The sequence below is a fragment of the Ictalurus furcatus genome, chromosome 3 (genome assembly GCF_023375685.1).
Source record: "Ictalurus furcatus strain D&B chromosome 3, Billie_1.0, whole genome shotgun sequence".
Taxonomy (NCBI): Eukaryota; Metazoa; Chordata; class Actinopteri; order Siluriformes; family Ictaluridae; genus Ictalurus; species Ictalurus furcatus.
Window position 1 is genome coordinate 17,165,370 of NC_071257.1, and position 27,436 is coordinate 17,192,805.

Here is a 27,436-nt window from a genome sequence, read left to right on the forward strand (position 1 = left end):
GCTAGCAAATAAAGCCAGTCATGTACAGCTGATTTAATAGAATCCATAACTGTGAGCAATTACAAGTAGCTCTTTAAAATATTAGAGCTCTTGAGAGTATGAGGAATGGCAACAATGTAATAATTAAAATCAAAAGGTGCATTATTTACACATGGGTAATGGGCATAAAATAAATAAAACTTTTCACTCCGGTCTTGCAGCATTCACACAGTGAAAGTGAACTCAAACTGGGTCGCTGGATCACATTCAAGTACAAGCACAAAACCTTGACAAAACAAACCTGACTGAGGTGCAGAATAACTGAAGCAATTTAAAAGCATTTTGGCTCTTCAAAGATTTTACATAGCCTTTACACACAGGCTGCTCAAAACACCAAATACCTATAGCATTAACACTGTCTGAAGAGGAATAAAGTATATCTCTGGTTTTACATTTTTATGCCACATCTTGACATTGTCACTCTGTAAGGGATACAGAGTGAGTGTGCCTAGGCGTGCACATTCTTGAGCAAAAGATTCAAATAAATTCTCTTTTACAGTGTGTAACAACTTGTGACACTTAAATTATTGCTTTTAGCAATGTTAAAGTCTATACACTTGAAATACATAGGGTAAGTGGTTTGTTAAAAAACCCATACATTTTGCAAACTGCTACGTTTGTGATTGTACAGCTTTGTTTCTCTATATAGGATTTAAGTTTCATTTTTCTTCTACATGAATAGATTATAGACATTCATAGCTTGAGCTCACTGGCAACTTTAGAAGCAATGTTTTTAAAAGCGATGGATGTCCCAGAGACCCTCTTAAAACGGACACCGTTGAGTGAGAGGCGGGGCAGTTTGCAGACCTCCATCTCCCACTGGACAAGGCTGTCAGCATGTCCATCACCATGGACACAGAGAAGCAGGAAGTGTTCACGCTGTTCATAGTCGCAGTTGTTGGCGTCTAGAACTTTGCAGATTTCGTTCATGATGGCGGCTGGCTCCATGCTGCTGGTGGTGTTCATACTCCAGGTGAAACGGAGAGAGCGGGGTTTCCCGTCTTTTCCATCTTTCCCTTCATCTTTTTGCTGATCCCCAGGTACATAGCGACTGAGAGAAAGAAAGAACAATGTAAGAAGGGAATATGGGTGGAAAAGAAAGAAAAAAGGATTGGTTGGGTTGGGTGATATGGCAAAATTATTTTTGCAATATTTGCAGACATTTTTATACAATATAATCATGACATTATGGGCTAGCAAAACAATAATTAGGACAAAATAAAAATCAGTGTCTCCTGTGACATTTTGTGTAATCTTATATTATTTAACAGAAAAGGAGGAAACATTCAGTACTAAAATATATTTTTATTGTTCAGTGTGCTACATGTTATGAGTTGATCAGGTTATCAGTCAATATTATTTTTCTCCCCAAAACCAAAATGTATTGTGGGGTTTTTATTTTTTATTTTATAAGAAATTAAATACACCACACTAATTATATATAATTTATATATATATATATCTATATATATATATATATCTTCACCCAAGCTCTACTTAAGGTGATAAATGATATATTACATATTTGAAGGGAAAGGGAAATAGTAAATCCACAGAACAGAAAATTAAATACATATATTACACAGCAACCCACAACTGTTTAAGCATGCAAACCCCACAACAACCCACATTACAAAATACACAAACAGCAATCACACCAGTACATAAAAAGCCACATGCAATTGAAATGACCATAATGAGACTGTACTAGTTCTGTTTCCAGAAGTGCAAAGGTCTCACAGGCCCCATTAATGACCATTCAAGCACGATGTGATAATACACTATGGGTCAAGTCAGACACAACTGAGGTAGAGACCAAACATATATGAACCAAGTGGAGGGTAGAGGATCTCAGAAACTCCTCACCTTGTGCCCTCAAATCTCCCGCTTCTCTCAAACTCGGTTGAGACTCTGTTATTTGATTAGAAAACAAAAAGGAAGGAAAGAAGGACAGCACATTTGAGCTAAGTATAACATCATTGGTTAGAGCAGGGGAAAAGGAAAATGAGAGGAGGAGGGATTGCAATGAAAGTGAAAAGGAAGAAGAGTAAAATATCTAAATGTACAGAAGCTATATATCAGATGGCAGTGGACATCTCTGACAATAGAGTCATAATTTTCCTGAGCTACCATGCTTCTCTCATAACGTTGAGAGAGTTGCCTGATCTAAAGGCATGTTGTGAGGAACCTATTCACATATACACTGTGGGGTCAAAAGTATGTGGTGCTTCTGAGTGCTGAAGCTCTATAAAAAATATTTTTTAAATAATAATAATTCACCTATCATCTGTTGCAGCACTCACTACAGAATTCCTAACTGCCCCTGGAAGCAAAATCAGTATGAGAATGGTCCATCAGGAGCTTCATGAACTGGGTTTCCATGACCAAGCAACGGCACACAAGCCTAAGATCACCATGTGCAAGATCAAGTGTGGGATGGAGTGTTGTAAAGCATGCTGCTACTGGACTCTAGAGCAGTGGAATCATGTTCTCTAGAATGATGAATCATGCTTAACTATCTAGCAGTCTGATGGCGGATGCCGGGAAAACACTACCTACCCGAATGCATAGTGCCAACAGTGATGCTGGAGGAGGGATAATGGCCTGTTTTTCAGGGTCTGGGCTAGGCCAGTTAATTGCAGTGAAAGCTAATGTTAATGTTACAACATACAAAGATATTTCACACAATTGTATGCTTCCAACTTTGTGTCAACAGTTTGGGGGAAGACCATTTCCTGTTCCAGCATGACTGCCCCTGTGCACAAAGTTAAGTACATTGAGACATGGTGTAATTAGTTTGGTGTGTGGAGGAACTCCAGTGGCCTGCACAGAGCCGTGACCTCAACCCCACTGAACAGCTTTGGGATTAATGCCGACTGCGAGCCAGGCCTTCTCGTACAACATTAGTGCCAGACCTCACAAATGCACTTTTGACTGAATGGACATAAATTCCCACTGACATGCCAAAATCCTGTAGAAAGCCTTCCCAGAAGAGTGGATGCTGTTGCTGCTGCAAACGGGGGCCAACTCCATATTAACACCCATGGATTTGAAGCTCATATAGATGTGATGATCAGGTGTCCACATACTTTTGGCCACTTAGGGTATACATACATATACATACTCACACAGAATATTGTTGAGTAGTTTTTAATTAGCCCTTCCTCTAGATACTCTCCACCTGTACATTCCTACAACTCCCTATAGCTTCTTCTCCTGAATATGCACAAAAAAAAAAGATTTGTAATGATATTGAAGATATTTTAAAAGAATGTTAAGCGATTAGAGTATGCAGAGGCCAAGTAGCCCTTGTAAAGCCACGTTTCCAGAAGGTAGAAGATGATGAAGAGGAGGATGGGAAGGATAGAAAAAGAGAGAAAGAATACAAACTTACTAAGAGTCTTTGGCGCAGGGTTGGAAGGGGCTGACAGGGTGGGGGGCACAGAGGGGGCCCCCGTCCCTGATTTAGCAGCACACTGACGCTTGTTCGGGTCAAAAGTGACCCTGATGTTAAAAAAAAAAAAATAAAATAGAGTGGAGGGGAGAAAAGATAACCAGCGAAGAAGAAGAAGAAGAGAGATGGGGAAAAAAAAAGAAGTCAAAGGGACACACAAGAGGGGAAAAAGAGGGGCAGGTTGAAATTGACAGAAGAAACAACAAAGAGCCCATTTTGTCAGTGCTAGAGTATATTCACAACAGTTTAAAAACTGTGGATCCAATATCATTTTGAAAAATACCCACACAAAGTTGAACTCGGTAATGAGAATTGCTAAATTGTTTAGCATACCCTATAAAAATAACAAAACAACAAAAAAAACAAAAAATAAGCTACATATGCTGGTGAGTGAAGACGAACAGATGAGTGATAGAGGCAAAGTGAAAACAAAGAGCAAGAGATGAGGGTAAACCATCCTGAGACAGCCTCTGCTGAGCTTCAGGCACTAGACAATAGTTTACTTAGTGATGATACATTTTATAAGCCTGGGGCCACTGATTTAATGATAATTATTGGTGCGAGCTGTGTAATAGATAGTCACACTGTATAAGACGGTCTACTAAAAGACTAAATCCAAATAGACATGCATATCTGTCATTTCAAAACTCCAGTCCTTGACTCAGTAACTGATTCACACACGACACTGGTGAGTTTAATGGCGTAAGTGAACCTCACACTGTGGCACTCGCTAGGAAAAAGCCATCTGAAATGTAAAAATGGCCCGCATGTCACGTACCAAAGATGTACCTTTTTCAAACGATGCCAAAAGTGTTACCTGAAAACGTCCAAACGATTTTCACAAAGCTAATGCTCACCTTTACTGTTTCAGAAGTCCAACGCACTCACATAGAAAGGAGTGCTGTTATTTTGGGGATGACTCATTCTAGCTAAAACCATCACAAACATAGTTGATATGTCTACACGGCTGGTAATAAAGTCATCTAATTAATTAGCCCCAGGCTAATGGCTGTCTAATAGTAATTAACTTTAGGAGCCCTGACATCCTACTTATTACAATATACACTCACCGACCACTTTATTAGGAACACCTCCACACCTGCTCATTTATATAATTATCCAATTTAGCTAGTGCCAGGTAACTGCCTAACTCCAAATAATTTAGCACATTTACATGACCAGTAAACGTTTTAGCCCTTAAGGTGTACCAATCATGACTATCAGAGGAATCAGAAGTAGTCCTGTACAGTCCAAAAAAAAAAAAGGTTCTTAATCATTTATTATCAGTAGGGGAACAAAAATAAATGAATATAAAACAAAAAAAATAAATCAAAAAGCCGACAGCTCACATGATTGCAACTTTACTGATCCATGACCATTTCATGGATGGATCATGCTACAACTCATTAACAGAGTATGAGTTTGCGCAAAAACAGATTTACGCTTCATGTTGCCATGGAAACATGAGCCGAGTATACCAGGAGGTCAAGCAGATAGACTTGATTAGTTGCAATCCATAGCAAGATTCTGATTTTAATTTGTCATATTAGCATGCAGATAAAGCTTTAAAGGCATGCTTAATCAAATACAGAGATAAATGAATGCAATCACAGCAATCGAAGAAAATCACTAAGCGCTACATGTTAGTATTCCAGCTCGTTGTAGCTCATTACCCCCAACAGACTTGAAGTCCTACCTTTTGGAAAATCTGAATGACATGTTTCTACAATACAAAAAGATGACAAAACAAAAAGGAGGAAACATTACAAAGATGGACAAAATGAGGAAAATTAACTAAAGAAACTGCAATAGAACATTCTGAACAATTCATTTAAGATTAGAAAAGTTTTTTTTCATTTTAAATGTAGTCTATTCTCTTTGATTATGTATATTTTATTAATGAGTACGAATGCTACATACGAAGCATGTATGTAGTTTCTTCTCTGTGAAGCCTGGTTCACACATGATCCGTATGCAGCACGTATTGCGGTACGTATGCGGTGCGGAAGCAGCACGCTCTCGTGAAGGTGGAGGGTTTAGAACAACACAGTACACAATCTTTCATAGATGTATTCATGTTTAAACACAATAAAAATAAACGACGTAATATTCCATTCATTGCTTCTATATAGATTTATATATTACGTTACTCAAGCAAGTGGCAGAACATTTAAACATGGTACTTGTGTTACGTGAAAAGGTAGTATCACGAACATTTTGAATGAAAAAACGTACCATCCGCACAAACAGTGACATCTACACACAATATAACATGCTGTGTAGTGTATTTCACATTTAAAAAAATATACTTTAGATATAAATTTGACCGCATTAGTTATTTTTGCAACCCCTGGTAAGTGTTTTGGTTTTCTTTGCTTTACCCCAGGCTTAAAGTAATAAGATGACTATGCAAAATAGTAGTATACAAAATTTTCATGTCGATCAGTGTTCATTTTTATCACGGACCATGCGCTATCGCTTTAATTCAGCGCGTACAGCACAGCAAAAATAGATTTGGTGTGGAAACAAATCGCTGCACTGCTGCGCCGCTCCTGCATCTTACTGGTCACGCCGCATCTGTGAGCAGTGCGAATGCTCTAACCTGTTAACGTGGGCACGGAAAGAAAATACGCACTACAAACGTACTGCAAACAGATCGTGTGTGAAACAGGTGTGAGACTTCAGGGTTGTGTGCGTTTTGTGTGTTTACCTGCGTGTGAGTTTAGAGGTGAGTTTGGTGAGCAGGTTGTTGGTGTTGGCACGGCTGCGGGGCTGGGCGGGTGAGGTTGGTGGCCCGTTGTACGTTGCAGTGCGACATTCCCTCACTTGCCCATGGAAGGTGCTGCGACTCGTGGTGCCTCGTGGGAATCGCAGTTTATCAGAAGTAGCAGCATTGCTGATGCTGTGAGTGGAGGCACCTGGGTTCCGCTGATCTGGAGACAAAGACGCACTGCAGAAAGACAGGAAGGAACATGATCAGAGTTTTCCTCTCTCTCCCTTTGTCTACAACATCCTGTAGAACTAGCAAAGTCTTTGTATGTTTACACTTTTTATTTTTTAGACGTTTTTAAAGCATTCTGCTGCTTGCAAGGCGAACTACTTACAAGTGCAATGAAAATAATGTCAAATAGGTATGAGATGATACACTAAAGCCATGATACGAGACACAGGCTTCACAAGACAATACTGACACTTGGACATTTTCAATTTGAATAAATTTTCTTTTGTCATGAGAACTCAAATCAGTGTAAAATCAATACAACAGGGGTGTCAAGCTCAAATTCTGCCCATGCCACATTAGCATTTTTGAGAGACCCTGAAGGGCTGTAACCATAGTCCAATTTTTTTTAAAACAGATTTAACATAATCTATCGCCTAATCCTAATAGGATATAGGGTTTGAAATTAGAATCAGATGTTTCTATGGAAAAAAAGGGCTAACAGAAACTATTAAAATGTATGCCCTATTAGGTAATAACATTTACTGCAAAAGAAAGGTAGATGAGGATTTATAATATAAAGGTGTAATTTCCCCCTATTATTAACGTTATTTTAATCATGTTTCATGGAACGGTCATAAATGTATTTCATGGCAATGTTATTAAAATGGAAAGAATGTGTGACAGTAGATTGTGCCTTAAATTATTCAATAAAACAAAGCCTGAAGTTAACTGAAATTCATTTCAGGTTATGACACTGCTAACACAACACACAACATGCTGCTTAATCATTTTTAGAGGCAAGTGCAACTTCCATCAAGCGCAGGACACAGGTGTTGATTTTAACACGTGTTTCAGACCATGGTCAGGCCAGCTGTGATAGAAACCAGAGTGCACGTATATACAGAGATGATGGTATATAACTACCATATGGATGGCTACACTACAGATCTGGTGTGAATTGTGGATAGTGTGAATAAAGGTGAGCAGTAATGTAATATGGTACATATACTGTACAATGCATTCACACACACACAAATGTGTACATAAATGTAACTGTGCCCTTTTGCATTCTAGTGCAGAAAGATTTCTATTTCCTCATTGTTTGGATATAAAAGTTAAACTCTAAAATGACAATCATTACTAAAATAAACTGCACATTCAAAACCACTTTTAAATATTACAAGTGGGCCAGGTAGGCTGCAAGAAGAGACTTCATTCTAACTGTACCTGTTCTCTTTTCCATTGGGAACAACAGAGAGGCGATCTGTGTTGTTCCTGTCACTGCACACATACGTGTTTCTCCGACCCATTCCTCCAGATCCTCCAGAGTTATTCTGAGCAAAACCAACACACACATCTTGCACATCACATATAGTGCAAAATCGCTAAAACGCTAATTATTATTCATGCTGAAAGAAAAAAAAAAAGAAAAAAAAAAAACGTCATTAACACACAGTGAGAAATTAAGACTTAAACACAAGCACTCACATTAGGAGTGAGAGAGTTGCCTGCCTTGCGGTCAGGTATGTCTGCTTTGTTAGGGTTATTTGCACTGCCCAGTAATGGGCTGGGGGGACTCTGTGATGGAGCCTTACGGACTACAACGCCTCCATCCTGCTTAGTGTTAACGTCTGCTGTGCTGGGAATAGGCCTCTTAACGTTACTCAACCCGGTGTTTACAACACCACCCACTGACAAAGACAGAGACAGAGAGAAGAGAAAGAAGAGAAAGATCAAAAGGAAAAGAGAGACAAAAATGTTCAGCTTTATACATCTATAATGTAATATAATTGAATTTACAATATGAACTGTATTAATTTAAAATGCAGTTACAATGCTTTTTCAGGACTCAGAAGAACTCGTCATCTTTGGCCCAAAAAGTTATTAGTTTTTTCTGAGTAAATTATACTAATAAAAATTCCAAAATTTTTATTTGTATTTTTATAGCCTTTAGAATAACTGAATGTATACGTTTTTTATTTTATGATAGGGAATTGCTATATGATTTAAGGTCAATTAAAACTGTTCGGATGAGCGCCACCTTGGTCACTGTAGCGTCTAGTTTTTTGATTGGACGAGACACTTCTCTGGACCTTCTGGTGAGCTGGTGACTGGCCATTCATCTCACTAGCAGGCCTGTTTTTCACCACAGAGAGATTGCTGCTGGTACTGGGGTCATTCCCCTCCTGCAAAAAAAACAAAAACAGAATCTAAAGATGAAATCCCTGCTCTTCATGGATTCTCTAACACCTGCACTGTGGATATGCATCGATTTCTGTGGTGATGTACACAAAGTATGAAAATTTACCAAGAAGGAAATGGCTTTAGTGGTGCAAGTTCTCACCTCATTAAGCTTCCTGCCCAGCAGTAAGTAGGTGGCTGTGATATCATCATATTTCATCTTGGACAAAGACTCTTGAATCTCCTCTCTGGTGTAGCCCATACCAACCATCACATCTGCATAAGTCACCCAGCAAAAGAAAATGTGACAAATCAGTGACAGAATAAAGAGTGCATATTAAAATACATGCTTCTACATGAATAAGGTGGTTCCTTCTAAAATAAATAAGAGAAGATATTTTGAAGTGCTTGACGTATATGGAATATGTATGCCTGAGAGTTTTTTTCTCCCAGGTAATGTATAGATGTTGAATAATATATGACAGTAAAGATGGCTTTTGGGCCATTGGATATAATGCCACCATTGTGGAATTTCATGTACAAGCAAAGTGCCTTCTTCCAAAAGTAAATTGAACTAGGCTTCACTAAAACACCTACATTAGACTGAATTTCATGGGCTTTTAATTAGCAGTCTACATCAGTCGATCACTACCCTAACATCGCTCACTCAATGAGTATCTATGTAGTTGCAAGTGATGCTCATGAGCCAAGAGGGAAGCCTATGTTGAGGAAGTGAGAAAAAGACTGGGTCTATGCGTATGTGGTTACGCAGGCAGATCTGACATCCTATAAAAGGCTGTGACCTTCACAGACAACAGAAAACTGGAGGCAGAGACTTATTTTGCTGCATACCTATTCTCTTCCCATCAGAGATGTCAACCTCTGGTTCAGTGTAGGGTTTGAGCTCATCCTCCTCTGAACCGGAGTTGATCCATCGATCCTTCATGATTTGCTATGACAGAACAAGGATCATTCCACATCCAGTCATTATACATTGGGTAAAGTAAATCTACAATAGACACAACAACTAAAAGTGCAGTTTGTAATAATATTTGGTGTTTCTAGACCTATAAATTCATAGATACATAAGGAAAACAAATGTGCAATATCACCATTCTATTTCAACATTTCTTGGATTTTTATTAGCGTAAAAACAAAAACAAGGGGAAGGCTTGTCAAGGGGAAATGCAAGGAGACGGCTTATTTTCATTGTCAGTGAAATTTGCCTTACAGGCAGCAGGGGGCTCACAATATTACAAACAGTGCTTTCAAACTGTCTCTTCAATATGAAAGAGCACATATGTATAAATAAAAGTTGGCAAATATTGACACACTCATTGTTTGAATAGACTGTAGGACTGTGATTACTCCAGAGGAGTATGAAAGAGAATAATGGAATGTTTTATGTCTTGCAGCTAGGAAACGGTGAGCGGCAGACCAAGCTTTTTGTGTGCTCCCTCACTATTCTCCACACTCGCAGAGTATACAGAGAGTGCACATACTGCAAACTGCAGCTGCATTATTCATTGTTCTATGGTAATGGGGCTAGGTTCAGGTTAAAAAAGGATGCCAGAGATACCAACCTCTAGTGTTCCTCTCTTAGCAGGGTTGAGCACAAGGAAACGTTTGAGGAGATTCTCGCAGTCCGTAGACATGTAGAAGGGAATTCGATATTTACCTCGTAAAACACGTTCACGTAGCTCCTGCCAAACATGCACAAAAACATAAACTGCACATTTTCTCAACTACGAATGCTAAACTATACACGGAGCTGTACATAGCAATTCAGACCTTGAGGTTCTGGCCATCAAAAGGGAGTGATCCGCTAACCAGAGTGTAGAGTATGACCCCCAGGCTCCAGACATCCACCTCAGGCCCGTCGTATTTCTTGCCCTGAAAGAGCTCAGGAGCAGCGTATGGGGGACTGCCACAGAACGTGTCTAACTTATTTCCCACGATGAACTGGTTACTGAAGCCAAAATCTGCTATCTTTATGTTCATATCAGCATCCAACAGCAAGTTCTCAGCCTAAAATTATGCAATAGATATAGAGGAGTTATTGATTCTCTCCAGCCTTTTAAAATCTAAACTGTTTCCCTAATCGAAAAAAATATCTCTAAATGGGCTATGACAAATTGCTGACTGTTGATACACAGGGATGAACAGTTTGTTGCTTTATGCTCAAAAACAAAGTTGCAGTATTAAAAAAAATTCCAATGCAGTAATGTGCTGTCATAATTCAGTTATAGATAGAGCCATATTGCTCAGTGTATGCCTAAAGCTGGGCATACACTACATAATGTACAAAGCCAGAATAGTTAAAAAAAAAATACCAGAGAACATTGCACACATTACTATCAATAATGGATTTCTTAATTTAAAAAAAGGAAGGAGTTGGACATACTACATCTAACTGAACTTGTTTGTGCCCGCCAAAACGTAGTCATCTTTACATGATAAATATACTGCAGGTCCACAATTCCACAAGCAAGTGCTCAGTCTCTAAAGTCACCATTTTACACTGTAATACTTCTGTAGGTTTTCAGTCATAAAAAGCAGGCAAATCTAAGATGGAAAAAATTTTACATTTTCAGATTTTTAAAATTTGTCTGAAAATGCATACTGGGGATAAAACTGAGCTAAAAATCCTGTTGTGTATTACTAGCTTAATTCTAACTTTACAAATTAAAGGCATCGGTAGGCTCCAAAGAGAAGGGTACAAATGTCTTAGACAACATTATTATGAGTGCTAATAACAACAACAACCATATTTTAGAGCAGCATGATCTATTACAATCTTCTGCTCCTCAGGAACACACTATATTCCATGTTCTAGTAGTTTCTCCTCACTCACCTTAGATGCTATTACATATAACATACAGATGTTACTAATAACCTCAGGAACATGCCATGACCATTTCTTATCTCCTTTCACTTACATCGAGGCATACATGTAGCCAAAACCCCTCTTACTGTGCTCATGGATTATTCATGGAAGTCTGAAGTGAAGAAAGCATGTCGGCATGGCCAATCTACATAATGAGGGGCCTCTCAACAGAACATGTTGTGCTTCCTCACATGCAGTACAGACATACATAACAAAAAAATACCTACGGCATAAATATGAGCATATCCACCCTCAGCCACAAGAGCATGCACATGAACGCATGCTTACCTTCAGGTCTCTGTGAACAATGTGTTTCTGGTGACAGTACTGCACAGCTGATACAATCTGAGAAGAACAAAAATGTTTTCATTAAGTAGACTTAAAATCTAGACATATGAATATCTAAATAGCCATTCATTTATTGCCTATTACATCTGACCTTCAATTAGCAGGAATATTTTTAACCTAAACTGAACATAAGGAGCACAGGAGGGAGCAATAAATCTGCTTTCACAAACTGGCTAATTTTTTATCCCAATGAACATAATTGCTTGACCTGTATTTCCCAGTATCAATGTGACTACTACTGGATCTGTTTACAACCCTTTATCTTAAATCTGCAGATGCAACCACACTCAAACACATTCTGAACAGGAACCAATCTTTTGTAAATATTATATCTGAACAATATCCATTTACAGAACATATTTTGATTCCAGGCATTAAAGATAACACCATGGTTGTGCCAGTCCATGTTGCTAATCTGTTTGAATAGCCTACTGATGAGTAATGGGACTTCAAACTGAGAATTAATGGGGAACTAACTACTGCTACAAAATTAAAGAACATTTTAATTCACTTCGTTTGGCAGTTTACTATTACACGAATATTACACCAGACTCCGCTTAGTATGTGTGTGAGATAGGTGAGCTCAGATAGTAATCATTACTTCCTCAGAATATTAGAGATAAAAGGTTGTGTCTAGGTGGCAATTCTCCACCCTATGATCAAACATTATGTGAGAATGTGGATGTAAAACAGTTGTTAAGAATCCTGCACCTGTCTAAATTTAGCTCTGGCCTCTTTCTCCTTCATCCTGCCATGAGTAACAAGGTAGTCAAAAACTTCACCTGCGCACAAAACAAATGAAAGCAATGAAAATCAATGAGAGCAAGACAAATCTCAAACAAGACCACACAAATAAGGGAAAAGAGGTCGTGTCTTACAACCAAACACTCACCACCACTGGCATACTCCATCACAAGATAAAGATTCCTCTCTGTTTCAATCACCTCAAACAACTTTACTGCAGGGGATAAGTAGACACAGGACAAATTACATTTGAAATGTTCCTCATTTGGAGTGAATAATCTTTCATGTTTAAACTGACACTGTGACCCTGACCAGTATAAAACAGTTTTCTGAAGAAGAATGTATGAATAATGAATTTTTAAAGCTGGGAGATTTCATTCTAATACTTTCAATAGAAATAACGTTTGAATAATGGTAGAAACCATGCAGTTTTTCATAAAGGCTCAATCGACTGAAATGTCTCTCTCCATCTGTAATTTTCACTCCCCATGATTTTCTCTTTCCTTCCTTCCAGAAAGGCATGATGCATTAGTGTGGATTTTTCACTGGAAATCATGATTTATTCTGCTATCCATGTGTGAAACTATTTATCTTTACTCTACCAAAAATCATTCTCAATAGAACTACTTAAAATAAAAATCAATCTCTATAATATGGAGGCCAGATTTGACATCCCTAAGAAATATTTTAAATAAACACAAGCAAATCGTCATTATTTTTCTTTTGCCCTCAGTCACCAGGACCTCTGTGGTTGTCCTCTGTTTGGCCTGGCCTGTGGTATGATTATGAGGTCTCACAATTCCATATTTATAGACGTCGGTAACAACTAACTATTTCCTTTGGTGATGCTTCATTTCCCTTATTTTATGGAGCACAATACTACGCAGTCAAAATATGTTTATATACACGAGTTATGATATAGTGCTGAATGATTTGAAACAAACAAAAAAAAGATAAATGTTTACAAACAAATATCAAGTAATAAACTTATGTTGTCCCAAAATAACGTTTAAAAAGTTCTTATTGTGATATTTCCACAATATGAAAATGATGCCTTGTTTAGCCCCATTGTAATATTTTTGGAATCATTGCAAATAGTAACTCCTGTATCACAATTTGTATTGTACTTGGAAGAACATGCACCTTGACAATGTGTGCATTCATATTGTTTAAGACCTTTAGGTATGTAACAGGGTTGGCAATTTTATATAGACAAGTGCTTCATTGTACTTCCATCAGTATGCCCATTACACTCTGCAATAAAGACTGCACCAGTAAGGAATTGTCTCCAAGGCAACACGTTGCACTCTCTCACACAGATTCAGGACTTTAAAGCATTTAAAGCAGTCTAAACTGGCAGAAAGGATGCATAGAGCTTCTTTCTGTGTATACTCGAGAATAGGTCTGCTCCAGTGACTCATTACCGTGTGTACAAGTGTAAAAATCAGAACAAATGCAGAGGAGTAAATCAGAGGATCCTAACTGGTACTATAAGGCAGACAGGAACAGGAAATGTGCACACAGCATTTTACTGATACGTTACTTTTTATTTTCAACTTACCAATATTTGGGTGGTTTAAAATCTTCATTATTCTAACTTCCCTGAAGAGCTGATGGACAAAGAAAAAAAAAACATGACACTGAGCAATAAATACAGAAAGGGACACAAGCCACAGGCATAATTTCACCAGCTTTAGCTTGGAGAGAGTGCTAAAGACACTGAGCAAGTGTTAAGAGACACTTCTGAGACAGTTCACACATGCTGTCCTCCTTGTACAAGCAGCAGTACTAACCTCAGAACAAACAAAGCTCATCTCAACATAGACATAAATGCACTTACCTAAGTAAAACGAGTTTTACTAGAGAATACAAGTTAATCAACTTTTAATCTCATGTAAGAGACAAAAAAGGACACAGAAACATTTGTTTTTGGTAAGTATGCAAGTAAAGGTATTGGTACAGTAAAACTTTATCAACCTGCAGTTTAAAAAAAATACATAAGCTACTATAAATCACCCAAGCAGAGGGAGAACTGCAACATCCATGACTATTTACTATGTGTACATGCTAAAAATAAGAAGCAAAGTTGGTGGTAGCTAAAAGCTACAGTGCAAGGTCTGTTTATTATTATTGTAGTAAATAAATCATATATTAAGTGTATTCATTAAAACTATATATGTTTAATATGGAAAAAGATGGAATACTAAAAGGTATTAAAATAAGTCAATACATATATACACATATTATACACGCACACACACACTCACACACACACACACACATACCTACTGCCCTCGACTAATATTGGCACCCTTGGTAAATATGAGCATATTAGCTTGTGAAAATTGTCTTTATTGTCTAACCTTTTCATATTTTGGTCAGAGAATTCACAAAAATACTCTGCTCTCATGGATATAAAACAATTGCAAACACAACACAGGTTTATAAAAAAATATCTTTGTTAAATATAGGTGTGCAATGAATATTGGCACACCTATGAATTAATATGAGAAAAATACATTTGAAGTATATTCCCAATGATATTTTACATTTTCAGTACACCTGGGTGACTAGGAACAGGAAATTGCTCAACCATGACTTAAATATGTATAAATATGAGGTAACACATAGGCCAAATTCCCTTAGTCATTCATAACAATGGGTAAGACCAAAGAATATAGTTGTGATGTGCAGCAAAAGGTTGTTGAGATTCACAAAATGGGAAGTGGCTATAAGAAAATAGCACAAGCATTGAAAATGCCCATTTCCACCATCAGGGCAATAATTAAGAAGTTCCAGTCCACTGGAAATATCATGAATCAACCTGGAATTGGACGCGTGTCTATATTGTCTCAACACACTGTGAAGAGGATGGTTTGAGTGGCCAAAAACTCTCCAAGGATCACAGCTGGAGAACTGCAGAAGTTAGTTGCATCTTGGGGTCAGAAAGTCTCCAAAACTACAATCCGAAGTCACCTACATCACCACAAGTTGTTTGGAAGGGTTTCGAGAAAAAAGCCTCTACTTTCATCCAGAAACAAACTCAAGCGTCTTCAGTTTGCCGGACACTACTGGAACTTCAAATGGGATCGGGTTCTATGGTCAGATGAAACCAAAATAAAGCTATCTGGCAATAAACACCAGAGGTGGTTAAATATGGTGGTGGCTCTTGAATGTTTTGGGGCTGTTTTTCTGCCAGAGGACCTGGACATTAGGATGCATGGCATCATGGACCCTATCAAATATCAACAGATATTAAATGAAAAACTGACTGCCATCTGCCAAAAAGCTTAAAATGGCCCGTGGTTGGATCTTCCAGCAGGACAATGATCCAAAAAATACATCAAAATCAACACAAAAATGGTTTATTGACAACAAAATCAAGGTCCTGCCATGGCCATCCCAGTCCCCTGACTTGAAACCCATAGAAAACCTGTGGGGTGAACTGAAGAGGAGAGTCCATCAGCATGGACCTGGAAATTTGAAGAATCTGGAGAGATTCTGTATGGACGAATGGTCTCAGATCCCTTGCCATGTATTCTCCAACCTCATTAGGCATTATAGGAGAAGACTCAGAGCTGTTATCTTGGCAAAGGGAGGTAGCACAAAGTATTGACTAAGAGGGTGCCAATAATTGTGGCACACATTTATTTAACAAAGTTTTTTTTTTTATTGTGTGTGAATGACTGTGCTGTGTTTGAAAAAGAACAGAGTATTTTTGTGAATTTTTTTAACAAAAGATCAAAAGGTTAAAAAATAAAGACAATTTTCATAGCCTTCTTTGCTCATATTTAGCAAGGGTGCCAATATTAGTGGAGGCACTGTATAATATATTATATATTGTATTGTATAAACCAATTTATTCAATCTGACCTTAGATAAAAGTCAATCTGGATGAAGCATCTACCACCCAAATACATATAAATGTAAATGCAAATGTGTCTCTATAAATCCATCTGGAGACTACAGCAGTAGCTGTTAAAGACAGCAGGGCAGAGCAGAATGTTGTAGAAATGGCAATAAGTTCACTGGGTTCAGGAAAAAAAACCAAAAAATCATTGGTCTACTAAAAGTTTCACTTTTATTTTTGCAATGCCATATCCGGAAAAAAAACAACAACATTTGTTTACCAATAGATGTCAAACTGGGAGATAAATATATATATGAAAATGAGTTTGTGTCTGCTATTATTATTATTATTATTATTATTATCCTCCTCCATCCATCCAATATATTCCTTGAACTGACTAAATGTAAGGCAAGGTTTTGACAGGTGTATCCATATCAATCTGATGCAAAGACTCTCACGGTTTCATTAAAAAAAAAAATCCAAGCTTGCTGTGAACCTTCTGCAAACCAAAGCAGGGCAAATAAAATGAACGACAGAAATGCACTAAGGACAGCGAGTAGAGTTGCTCTTGTTAAAAATTAACACAGGTGTCTGAAATTATATTAATCTGCTAAATTAAGGAAACATGATTATTATTCACAATGGCATGATTTCACTGAAAATTGGCTCCAATATAATATATCCTACAAAGGAATAATCATGGTGGTTTTCTAGCACTCTGAAAAGCATTTAGATATTACAGTCCTCTCCGAAACAATGGAACGACATGGCCAATTCATTTTTTTGTGCTAAACACCAAAGACATTTGGGTTTGAGATCAAAAGTTAAATATGAGACAAGAATTTAGGATTCCAGCTTTTATTTCCTGGTATTTACATCTAGACGTGATAAACAACATAAAACATAGAACCTTTTGTATCAGCCACCCAATTTTTAAGCAAGCAAAAGTATAGCAACAGACAAGTCTTTAAGTAAATTAAAGTAAATGACACTTAATAATTGGTTGCATATCCCTTGCTTGCAGTAACTGCATCAAGCCTGTGACTCACTGACATCACCAAATCATTGGTTTCTTCTTTTGTGTTGCTTTTCCAGGCATTTACTGCAGCTTCTTTCAGTTGTTGTTTATTTCAGAGGGTTTCTCTCTTCAGTCTCCTCTTCAGGAGGTGAAATGCTGCTCAACTGGGTTAATGTTTCGTGAATGACTTGACCAGTCTAAAACCATCCACTTTTTCCCCAAACAAAGTCCTGTGTTGTGTTGGCAGTGTGTTTGGGTCATTGTCTTGCTACATGAAGTTCCTCCCGATTAATTTGGATGAATTTCTCTGTAAACTGGCAATGTTCCTGTAAACTTCTGAATTCATTCTGCTGCTACCATCATGAGTTACATCAACAATAAAGCACCCATGCAAGCCCAAGCCGTGACACTACCTCCACCATGCTTGACTGATCAGTTTGTTTTGGATCATGAGCAGATCCTTTTTTTCACCACACTTTGGTCTTTCCGTCACTTTGGTCTAGGTTAATCTTGGTTATGAAACTTTTGTGGCTCATCTCTGTATTTCTTTGCAAATTCCAAACTGGACTTCCAATTCTTACTGCTGATGAGTGTTTGCATCTTGTGGTATGGCCTCTATATTTCTGCTCTCGAAGTCTTCTTCAAATGGTGGATTGTGATACCTTCACACCTGCCCTGTGGAGGTTGTTGGTGATGTCACTGACTGTTGTTTTTGAGTTTTTCTTCATAGCTTTCACAATGTTTCTGTTATCAGCTAGTGTGATTTTCCGTGGCCGACTCATTTGGTATCTGTTGCTCAGTACACCAGTAGTTTCTTTCTTTTTCAGGACATTCCAAATTGTTGTATTTTCTACGCCCAATGTGCAATGCCTCTGATTGAATTTCCCTTCTTTTCTCAGCTTCAAAATGGCTTGCTTTTCTCCCAGCTCTCTGATCTTCATGGTATCATTTTTAAACAACAAATGTAGTCTTCAAGAGTAGATGTTCAGAGGTGTTTATTGTTTAAACAATCAATCTAAGAGGACACACCTGGGCAACAAGAAACACCTGTCAGTGTTTGGGTGGTCTGGTACAAAATGTACTATGTTCTCTGTCGTTTAACATCTATATATAAATGCTAGGAAATAATAGCTGAAATTCTAAACTCTCTTCTCATATTCATCATCTTTTGATGTCAAACCGAAATCCCTTCAGTCTATAGCAAAAACAAATGAATCGGGACTGTATCTGTATCTGTATGATACACTTCAGTTCATCAGATACATCATATACAATCAGAGCAAAGTATTCTTTGCTCTTGAAAGCTATGTCTGTCAATCCATCTTTCTCCATTTGCTGTCCATTTCTCTCCCTGATCCACAATCTTAACACCTACATGATTGCTAAAGAACACTGCGGCACGACAACTCACTTCAGTCAGGGGACAAGTGCAAGATGCACACCCACGCACAATTACACAACCGTTTAGTGACAACGAAGTTCTCACACATTCATACAGACATGTGAGCTTTCGAATATAACAATATAATAACTCTTGAAGCAAGGACACTGCTACAGTAATAAGCAAGGGGAATGAGAGGAAGCAGGTAAAACAGAGCTATAAAAGAGGCAAGAGGATTACAGAAGAGGTGCACTGGCAATGCATCAGTGCAAATTTGAGAAAAATAAAAATCTGACTGTAGCAGGGTTAGTTGGATGATTTCGCAAAGCGGTGATGAAGTGCTCTCTCTCTCTCATATATATATTCTCTCTGTTGGCCCAGGACCAGAAGGCAGGAGAGGCAGAATATAAGCAAAATCCAAAACAGTAGTGTTGTGGAAAATCTAACTGCAGTGCGCTTCTGTGCCCAGCTAATAATAGAGACAGGGTCTCTGAATGCATGTGTCAGAGAGAAGGAAAGCATGAGAGTGGATTCTACTCTATTCCTCTCCAGCTTGTTTTTTACTTCATCTATGCTCATGGGCCTCTTCTGAATCTCTCACCACCCACAATATTGGCCCTTCTGTGGCTTTCCTTATCTCCTCTTGAACAAATCATCCTGCTGGCCCTCGGTCTCACTTCACTCCTATCTGCCACCTATTTGTCCATCTGCCATTGCTCCACCCCCCACAATCAAGCATAATGCAGATTTTCTGCAGATTGTTTAGATACACTATGCCAACACACAGGAAAGGAGACACTGTCAATGTCTCCTTTGACAGATGGAGAGTCTGTCAATGTTTAGCATTGCGAATAAAAATTCTGCTTGTAAGCAGTCCCCAGACGAACCACAAATCAATGTCATGAGTATAACTTCGTCATGAGTATAACCCGACTATGAAGACTTATTGGCCTTAACACACAATAATTGCCCTCTTCTACTAAAATACACTGTTAGAAACACAAGAAATATGTTAATTACTTAACATATTTATTAATATACTTAATATATTAATCCTTCATATTTAATACATATTACATGACATGCGCAATGCACTCTGAGTCGATGACGTAAAATGGTTGCACTTGGGCACTCAAAAGAATTAGCTACTAGCCCCCGCAGCAGGAAAAGAATGCCACACTGCTGCTTTTGGCTGGAATTTTCTTGTTCTTGTGTGCTGTGATACAGGGGATATATGTAAATATAATCAAACCTGTAAGCATCTTGTTAGCATGTTTTTTTATGTATATTCTCAGAACATAAAGCTTGTGTAAAATTAGACTAAAACGCCTAGCCAAGGCATGCCCAAAGTAAAATTAAAGCTGTTCTTGACCCATTTGGAGTACACGCTTGGTTTTGGTCTCTTTTGAAAGGTGGACTAAATATTTATCATAATTATACTGTTTGGAAATTTGCCAGTGTAACAAGACTGTTTTGTCAGGATGTTATTGATCAGTGGATTACTATGAGGCTTCATATGAGTTGAGTTGCCTCCGTTTCGTAAGTGTTTGTTTGTATAACGGAGGTCTGACAGAGACGTTGATTGTAGCTGCTGTTGTGATTGCATCACAAAACGGTTTATATCAATCGAACAACAAGAATCTTAGCTTTACAAAGATATGAGTACCTTCGTACACACAGGAGCTGTGTAGATAGCATAGATTTGCTCATAACATGGTGACAGAGTACTGGCGGGCCGTTTGAATTTTAACAGGATAAAGTATTCGACAGTGAGATAATAGCTGATATTCTCTAAAAATGATTGAGATTAGAAAATGTTTCATCATAAAAAGATAGTTTAATCCATATGCTTACCTTGAACAACAAAGACTCTTGGTTGGCATAGACGTGCAGTTGCTACACAGACACCATGGATTTTGCTCCAGTCTCACCTCCTCACCTCTCTGATCATCTTCATTTTGATGTACATTTTGAGTAATGTCTTCTATATCAGTCTCCTCGCTTACGTTACGCTCGGGTTCAGATTGAAAAGACTGAAGACGTTTATATCGCTGTAGGGTCCGTTGCAACCATTTGAAGTCACTGCCCAGAATGCATTGTGACAAACATCAAAGGTGGCCTACGAGTGCAAGGCTTTTTTTTCCTCTTTTTTAAAAATGACATCTAGAGTGTTTTTGTATAGTGGATTTATATAGTGGATGTCAGCGTTAATCTAATAAACCATACAAGTCTTCATAGTCGGGGTTCCATTTAAAAGCCCTTTATTTACTACTTACACTGTGGTGAATGCCATACTGGTTTTGTAAAAGTTCTACAATAAACCTTACAAAACTCAAACTAGTGCTTTTGACCCAATATACAGACTAAATGATAACCAACACTCATCTGTACCAACTCAAAGCCCTATGGACATAATTTCCCACAGAGTAAAACAATGTTTCCGAGTCCACAGTGACCTCCCTTCCTGACATGGATGACATCATTTCCTTGAGAACAAGGATACAAACCTGGTGATTTAAGGCATGCCTAACGTTTTTTGTTTTTTTAGAATAAATAAATAATTTCTCCAAATATCCATTTTAAATACATGTAATAAAAACTAAAAGCTATACTCATGCCCAAAACAATAACTCTAGATTTAACCCATAATATAGCTCACCTTTTGAAGGCTTGTTGGATTCAGCTGGGTTTTGTCAATAATTTTTACTGCCACCTGTAAAAAAGATTTGAATTTTTACACATAAGACGGCACCCTATTTAATTTCTAGCATTTTATTTTAACAATATATGCATTGAAATATGGACTCTTACTTTTTCCAGGGTAAGTTTTTTTTATTACTATGCACACCACTCAGAGGTTAGAAAAAATTTAAATAATCAATTCATTTGAATTTGCTTATGTCTACAATAATATTACAGCTTCTAAGACACCAATATTAAACTATGGTTAAATAAAGAATAAAAATGTGGCTATGTGCTAACAAAGTATTTTAGGGTGCAACTAAAATCTGCATGTACAGTCTAATCTGTTAATATCCTACAGCTGTAACATTCTAGTAGAAGTACAAAGCTGTGTGACAGGAAGGACACTGCTGACCGCTCACCTCTCTGCCAGTGAGGATGTGACGACCCAGTTTGACCTTGGCAAAGTTGCCTTTTCCAATGGTTTTCAGGAGCCTGTAATTCCCAATATGAGGATTCTGGTCTTCAGAGCCTGAACTGCCTGAATTACGGTTTCGGCCACCCGACCTTACAGACCGAGAGGCCCCCTCCATACGACCGTGACCATTAGAGGTGTGCTGTGAAGGTGAAACAAGTAATATAGATCATGATGATAATTTGCTAAGGGATCAAGTTTGGTTTTAAGCTACCTAGTAAGATTCAGATAACATCTACACACAAATACATGTATGTACTAGGGCAACTGATACGTACAGAATAAGTGAAATGCATTGCTACAGTCAGCTCCAGAATTACTGTTACCCCCTGTAATTTTTAAGTTATGTAAAAACAAATGTGTCTGTGGATAATAAGCTAACTCTCTCACTGAAAATATGCAAGCAATGTCGTATACTGTACTGCCATGTGTACTACACAAGGTTCCTAGGGATTTTTGAGGAAATATGGTTCCACAACCCCACAGATTGTGGAACCATAGGAACCGTGGAACACCATCATAGTTGACAGTGGAGATTTAGGTTATTTTCTGTATAACCATCCTTCTTTTTATTCCTTAAGTGTTTGGTGAAAAAAAACTTTATTTTCGTCTCATCTGACCACAGACACCAGTTCCGGTAGTGTCTAGTGAACTCCAGGCTCTAATGTTTCTGGTCAGATGAAAGAAAAGCATTTCTTCTGGCATGCCTTTCAAATAGCTTGTTGGTATGGAGGTGGCATCTAATTGTAGCCTTAGAGACTTGGTTTGAAAAAACACCTTGTTTTGTGTTTTCCTTTCCTGCTTAATAAGCCCCAACAGGGTTTTTAGGCTGATGGTATTCTTAGTCCCTGACCTAGTGAACTAGCATGAGGATGTGCTTTTATAAGTCATGCTGGAAAAGAGTTTCTGCTAAATGCAGTGAATGTCAAAATGCTACTTACTCAAACTTCAATCTCAAACTCTGATAATTTTTGCCACAGTTTGTGTCTTTTTCTAAGAAGGTTCACGACACACTTTTGTCTCATTTTTTTCGTGTCTTCTCTAAACTTCCCCATGTTGATGAATTACTAAGTGTATTTAGCCTCTGCGTTACCTCATATTTATACCCTAGTGTAACAGGAAGTCATGGATGCCTGCTTAAGAGTTCCTAGAAATGTTTTTTTTTTAAAAAACTATAAAAGGAAACATGCTACGGTTACATCTTGATCATAAAAAGCTCCAAGGGAGCCAATAGTTGTGACACATGGTTATATTCAAAATGTTCTCTCGCTCTTCAAGTACAGATTAGATTTCTCGTCAGTGGAAGTGACTGTACATACTGCGATTGTGATATGCCTTATAACAACTATATATATGCGTGATAACAACTGAAATTCATGACACTGTATAACATTCTATTGTATTATGGTGTTGTTTATGTTAGGTTTATGACAAAACATTCTGGAACTCAAAAAGACACAATTGAGACCTGCCTGATTTATTCATGTTCATTTGCATAATGCAGCCTACAGAGGACATTTCAATATGAACAACTACAACAACAAAAAAATATATATATTGCGCGGCTCTATTCAGTATATGGTGTCAGTTTTACAAAAGGCACAAATCCTGCTTTGGCGCTACACTACCAGTGATATTTTAGATCTTTTTTAAAATTATATTAGGGATTATCCTTTAGATACAAATATTAAAGTTTTCCCTGATAAAAGTATGATGAGCAAAAAGCCATAAATCACAGTCTTACTGCCACTGACCACTGAGCTTGGAGAAAATATTATAGATCTTAAACTGTTGTGCATTTTACAAGGTCCTGATGATAAGTGACATAATTATGAAATGGTGCAGGAACAAGTTTTGACCTTGTTATATCTGAACAAAAAAAGGTACATAACTGCCAGCAGTCTGCAAAAAAAGTGGAGTGCAGCATACCATGTACTAGATATGAATAAGTGAAAAATAAATACACTGATATGTTTAGCAGATAAACATGTAGTATTTACATTTACTTCCATTTACTATAGCTTTAAGGAAAACTCAAACCTATCACTTATTACACATTTGTAACATGCTATTTTCTTAAAACTTTGCATACCTAGAACAATATATTAATAGAACACATATTGGAAGTGACTGAATTGTTTCATTCATTTGTTCAGGAAATAACTTAGCACGTTGGGATGCCCAGTGTGATACTCCTAACAACACACCACTGTCTCCACAGAAAGCTGACCTTGTGCAATGTGTAGTTTTAACTAAACCAGATCATCTCTTGTTCTAGCTTTAGTATTGATACAGTCTGATCTAAAATGCAAGTATTGTGCTGCTTTTTGAGTCTCCATAAAAGTGGATTTTTTTAATACTGTGAGAGATGCTGCCACAGCGTAATGGCAAGCAATACTGAGGAACAGGAAATATACTAAAACACGGTGCTAAAATGCAAAGATAAATACAACGCTAACACACCAATATTCAAATAGGTAGATTGATTAGGACAAAATGTGGGTACGTAAAATACTGCTATGATGCGTCATCAGTTGAGACCCTTTTTGTGTTAGCAAACCAAACGCCTCGGGAGCAAATTGCTTGGCTCACTGATACTCGCCTGCTGGCGATACTCATCAGACAGGTTATATCAGCGCTGAAATCTGTGTAACAGGCGTGAGTCAGTGCATTAACGCCACTGGTGACCAACACCTCCCATTATTATGTTTATCTACGCCTGTGGTGTCAGACTCCACCAGAGATTTGGCTTTCCCCTCTTCCAAAAGATTAAATTCAGCCCATGACGATGTTGTATTTTTGTTTGTTTTTTAGTGTAGGAGTTTATTCAGGTGTCTTAGATGAGGTTCAGTGCTATGTGCAGTGCTGCGGTTCTCCAGGATTGGGTTCTAACACCCCTTATGTATGCGTAAAACCTAGAGGGTGTTTTCATAGTGCTCGTCGGGGGTTTCATCATATATATGATACATGTATAATGATGTTCTTTCTATCACTTGTGCTGGAATTTAATGACGCTCAGAAACTCCTTCGATCTTCAAGCATATATCTATAGGTGCAGAGCATTCCTCTTATTGTAAAGGTCATATACAAACGATGATCAGCAGGTAGGAGAAAAAAAAAATGCAGTGGTTCTGAAGGACTCAAAGCAAATTTGATCCCAATGACAAGCAGCAGGTCAGTGATAGTCAAAATCACCTGCACATCACACCCAGAGACCTACACACTATGCGAACGAGGCTGTGACGCACACATGACATCAGACACACTGTTTGTGTTGCGACATTTTAGAGATCTATGAGGCTGGAGATGAATGGGTAGGGGAACTGCAGCAATAAGCATTCACCTGCAGTTCCTAGTCGTGACTCACCAAGCAGACAGCTGACTACCCCCCTACCTTACCTCACGCCAATGCGCATTAGCTCTCATCAGTCAAAGTGAAAATGTACACCTCTACACACCTAAAATACAGGGATAGATCATAAAAAACTATACAGTACACACACTGCTCTGCAAGAGTGTTTGTTTAAACATATTTTGCACACATTAGCTAGACTAAAAGTCCACTCCCTGTGATGCTGCAGACCCCATGCGTGTGGCATCATGCTGGAGGTCCATCTGTCCATCTGATACAAAAGAGCTACAGCGTTTAATAATGGACTCGATATGCTACACTGTAACAAAGCAGGAACAAACACACAGCAGTGTCTATGTACGAAATCACGCCTTATCCACTAGTAAGTACACCATTCGGGAGAGTTTTGCAATCTTCCGAAATGGAGAACAACCACAGCACTCGTTGAATGCTTTGCTCTAGGTGAGTGTACAAAAAGTTCCAGCTTGTCTGGTAGAGAAACACCACCATGTAAATGTAGGGGACAGAGAGCAGGGCGCCGTTTCAGGGACAGGGGATGTCTCAGCTAGCTGTTTTTTTTTTTTTTTTTTTTTTTTTTTTTTTTTAATATAGAAATACACCGAGTAACGTTACAGGAATGACTGAGAAAGAAAACGGGCTACTTACATGTTCGGTTTTCCGCTCGTTGACGGATGGTAGTGCTGTTTTTGTTGACATTGTATCGCTGAGTCGAGTCTGGATTAGAAACGGTTTTGAACTTGAGATAACGCGACGCTGTTTAACACTGTCTACACCATTACTGCACTGAGCTAACGACGAGCAAACTTGAGGAAAAACTTCACACTGGAATAATGTCCAGGCTACAGACTGTGTCCCTGAGATGAAAACGGCGTTGTAATCCAACGTCGGGGTCGAGCCATTAGCTAGTCTAAAAAAACGGACTTCCCAAAACAACAGAAGGCGGTAACTAGAGGCACGGTGGCTGACTGCGGCTCTCTGATTCACATTTCGGATGTCCGGTTGTACTGAAGAAAAAGAAGAAGAAAAATCACCCCCACAAGGCCCTGACTATCCCACCACGGTCCGTTTGTGAAACAAATAAAAGCAGTTAAGCATTGAAACACTCCTTTTCGACGGGTCTGAATAAAGCTGTTGTGTTATGGGCCTGGGAATGAGGCGCTCTCTGACAGCTTCATTCCTCCGACCTCTGCCTGTCGCTTTTGGTTAAAGCTCCTTCCTTCCAAGATGGCCACCCAATGGCAAACAAGCTAGGACACCTCAAGCGTTATTTTCCCCCCTACTCGTATTCTGACAAATCCCTCCCCGCTCATCTCTATCAGCTAACACAGCAGTGGACAGTCCAATCAGAAGACTGGTTGCGAGTAGCATGTATTTCTGTGGCGAATAGCAGCTACTCTTCTATCCTGGAGCAGGGGAGGGGGATTTTGTGGAAAAACAGGCGGGGCTGTGAAGAACCACAGGAAATGAAGAAACTCTGATTTCTGTGCTCATTGGAGACCCATCCTCGGCCACTTTCTTGTTTCAAAGTTTTGGGAGCTTTCAGGGTGGGATGGGTTGAAAAAGAGATGTGAAAAATATTGCACCACTTCTGTCTCGCATAAATATGACAGTAGAGTTAAAGCAGCTAAGAACATACTCAGAACATCATCCTTGTGCCAGTACCTCCCATTAATTAATAAAATGAGTTAATAGAGCTTGTTGTGAAGGTTATTCATCTGACATAACTTCCATCCATCCGTTTTCCATGCCGCGTAGGAACACAGGAGAGCCTGGAGCCTGTCCCAGGGAACTCGGGGCACAAGGAAGGAGTGCCAACCCATCACAGGGCACAATCACACACACTCACAGACTACAGACAACTTGGAAATGACAACCAGTCTACCACACATGTCTTTGGACTGGAGGAGGAAACCGGAGTACTCGGAGGAACATGCAAGATCCACACACACACAGGGCGGAGGCAGGATTCAAACCCACAACCCTGGAGGTGCCAGAGAGGAAAACCTGGAGCAAAACTGAAAAATAAAATACAATGACAATGCGTTCATGAATATTTTGTTTTA

General features: G+C 38.5%; 1 protein-coding gene across 3 annotated transcripts; it reads right to left on the minus strand.

The window, feature by feature from the left end:
- Nucleotides 1–18: 18 nt before the first annotated feature.
- Nucleotides 19–26,782, minus strand: mark3a (MAP/microtubule affinity-regulating kinase 3a). 3 transcript variants are annotated; one of them, XM_053621149.1, is made up of 18 exons: nucleotides 26,019–26,782; nucleotides 21,948–22,142; nucleotides 21,503–21,556; nucleotides 14,156–14,204; nucleotides 12,743–12,808; nucleotides 12,562–12,632; nucleotides 11,791–11,847; nucleotides 10,407–10,643; nucleotides 10,199–10,318; nucleotides 9,468–9,567; nucleotides 8,779–8,891; nucleotides 8,476–8,620; nucleotides 7,923–8,125; nucleotides 7,662–7,768; nucleotides 6,204–6,443; nucleotides 5,190–5,216; nucleotides 1,906–1,950; nucleotides 19–1,090 (listed from the first exon to the last, which is right to left on the minus strand). In XM_053621149.1, exons 1-18 carry the CDS (start codon nucleotides 26,067–26,069, stop codon nucleotides 733–735), a joined length of 2,238 nt encoding a protein of 745 aa, XP_053477124.1. In that variant the 5' UTR covers nucleotides 26,070–26,782; the 3' UTR covers nucleotides 19–732. The 3 variants fall into 3 exon arrangements, with proteins under 3 accessions (XP_053477124.1, XP_053477122.1, XP_053477123.1); XM_053621147.1 differs by lacking the exon at nucleotides 1,906–1,950 and having other exon boundaries at nucleotides 26,019–26,781; XM_053621148.1 differs by lacking the exons at nucleotides 1,906–1,950; nucleotides 5,190–5,216.
- Between the last annotated feature and the right edge of the window lie 654 nt (nucleotides 26,783–27,436).

Coding starts and splice junctions, on each gene's coding strand:
- mark3a (XM_053621149.1), bottom strand. CDS start 26,069: ATGTCAACAAAAACAGCACTACCATCCGTCAACGAGCGGAAAACCGAA. Junction 22,143..26,018: donor ACGAGCGGAAAACCGAACAT/GTAAGTAGCCCG, acceptor TCACCTTCACAG/CACACCTCTAATGGTCACGG. Junction 7,769..7,922: donor GCAACTCTCTCACTCCTAAT/GTGAGTGCTTGT, acceptor GGTTTTGCTCAG/AATAACTCTGGAGGATCTGG.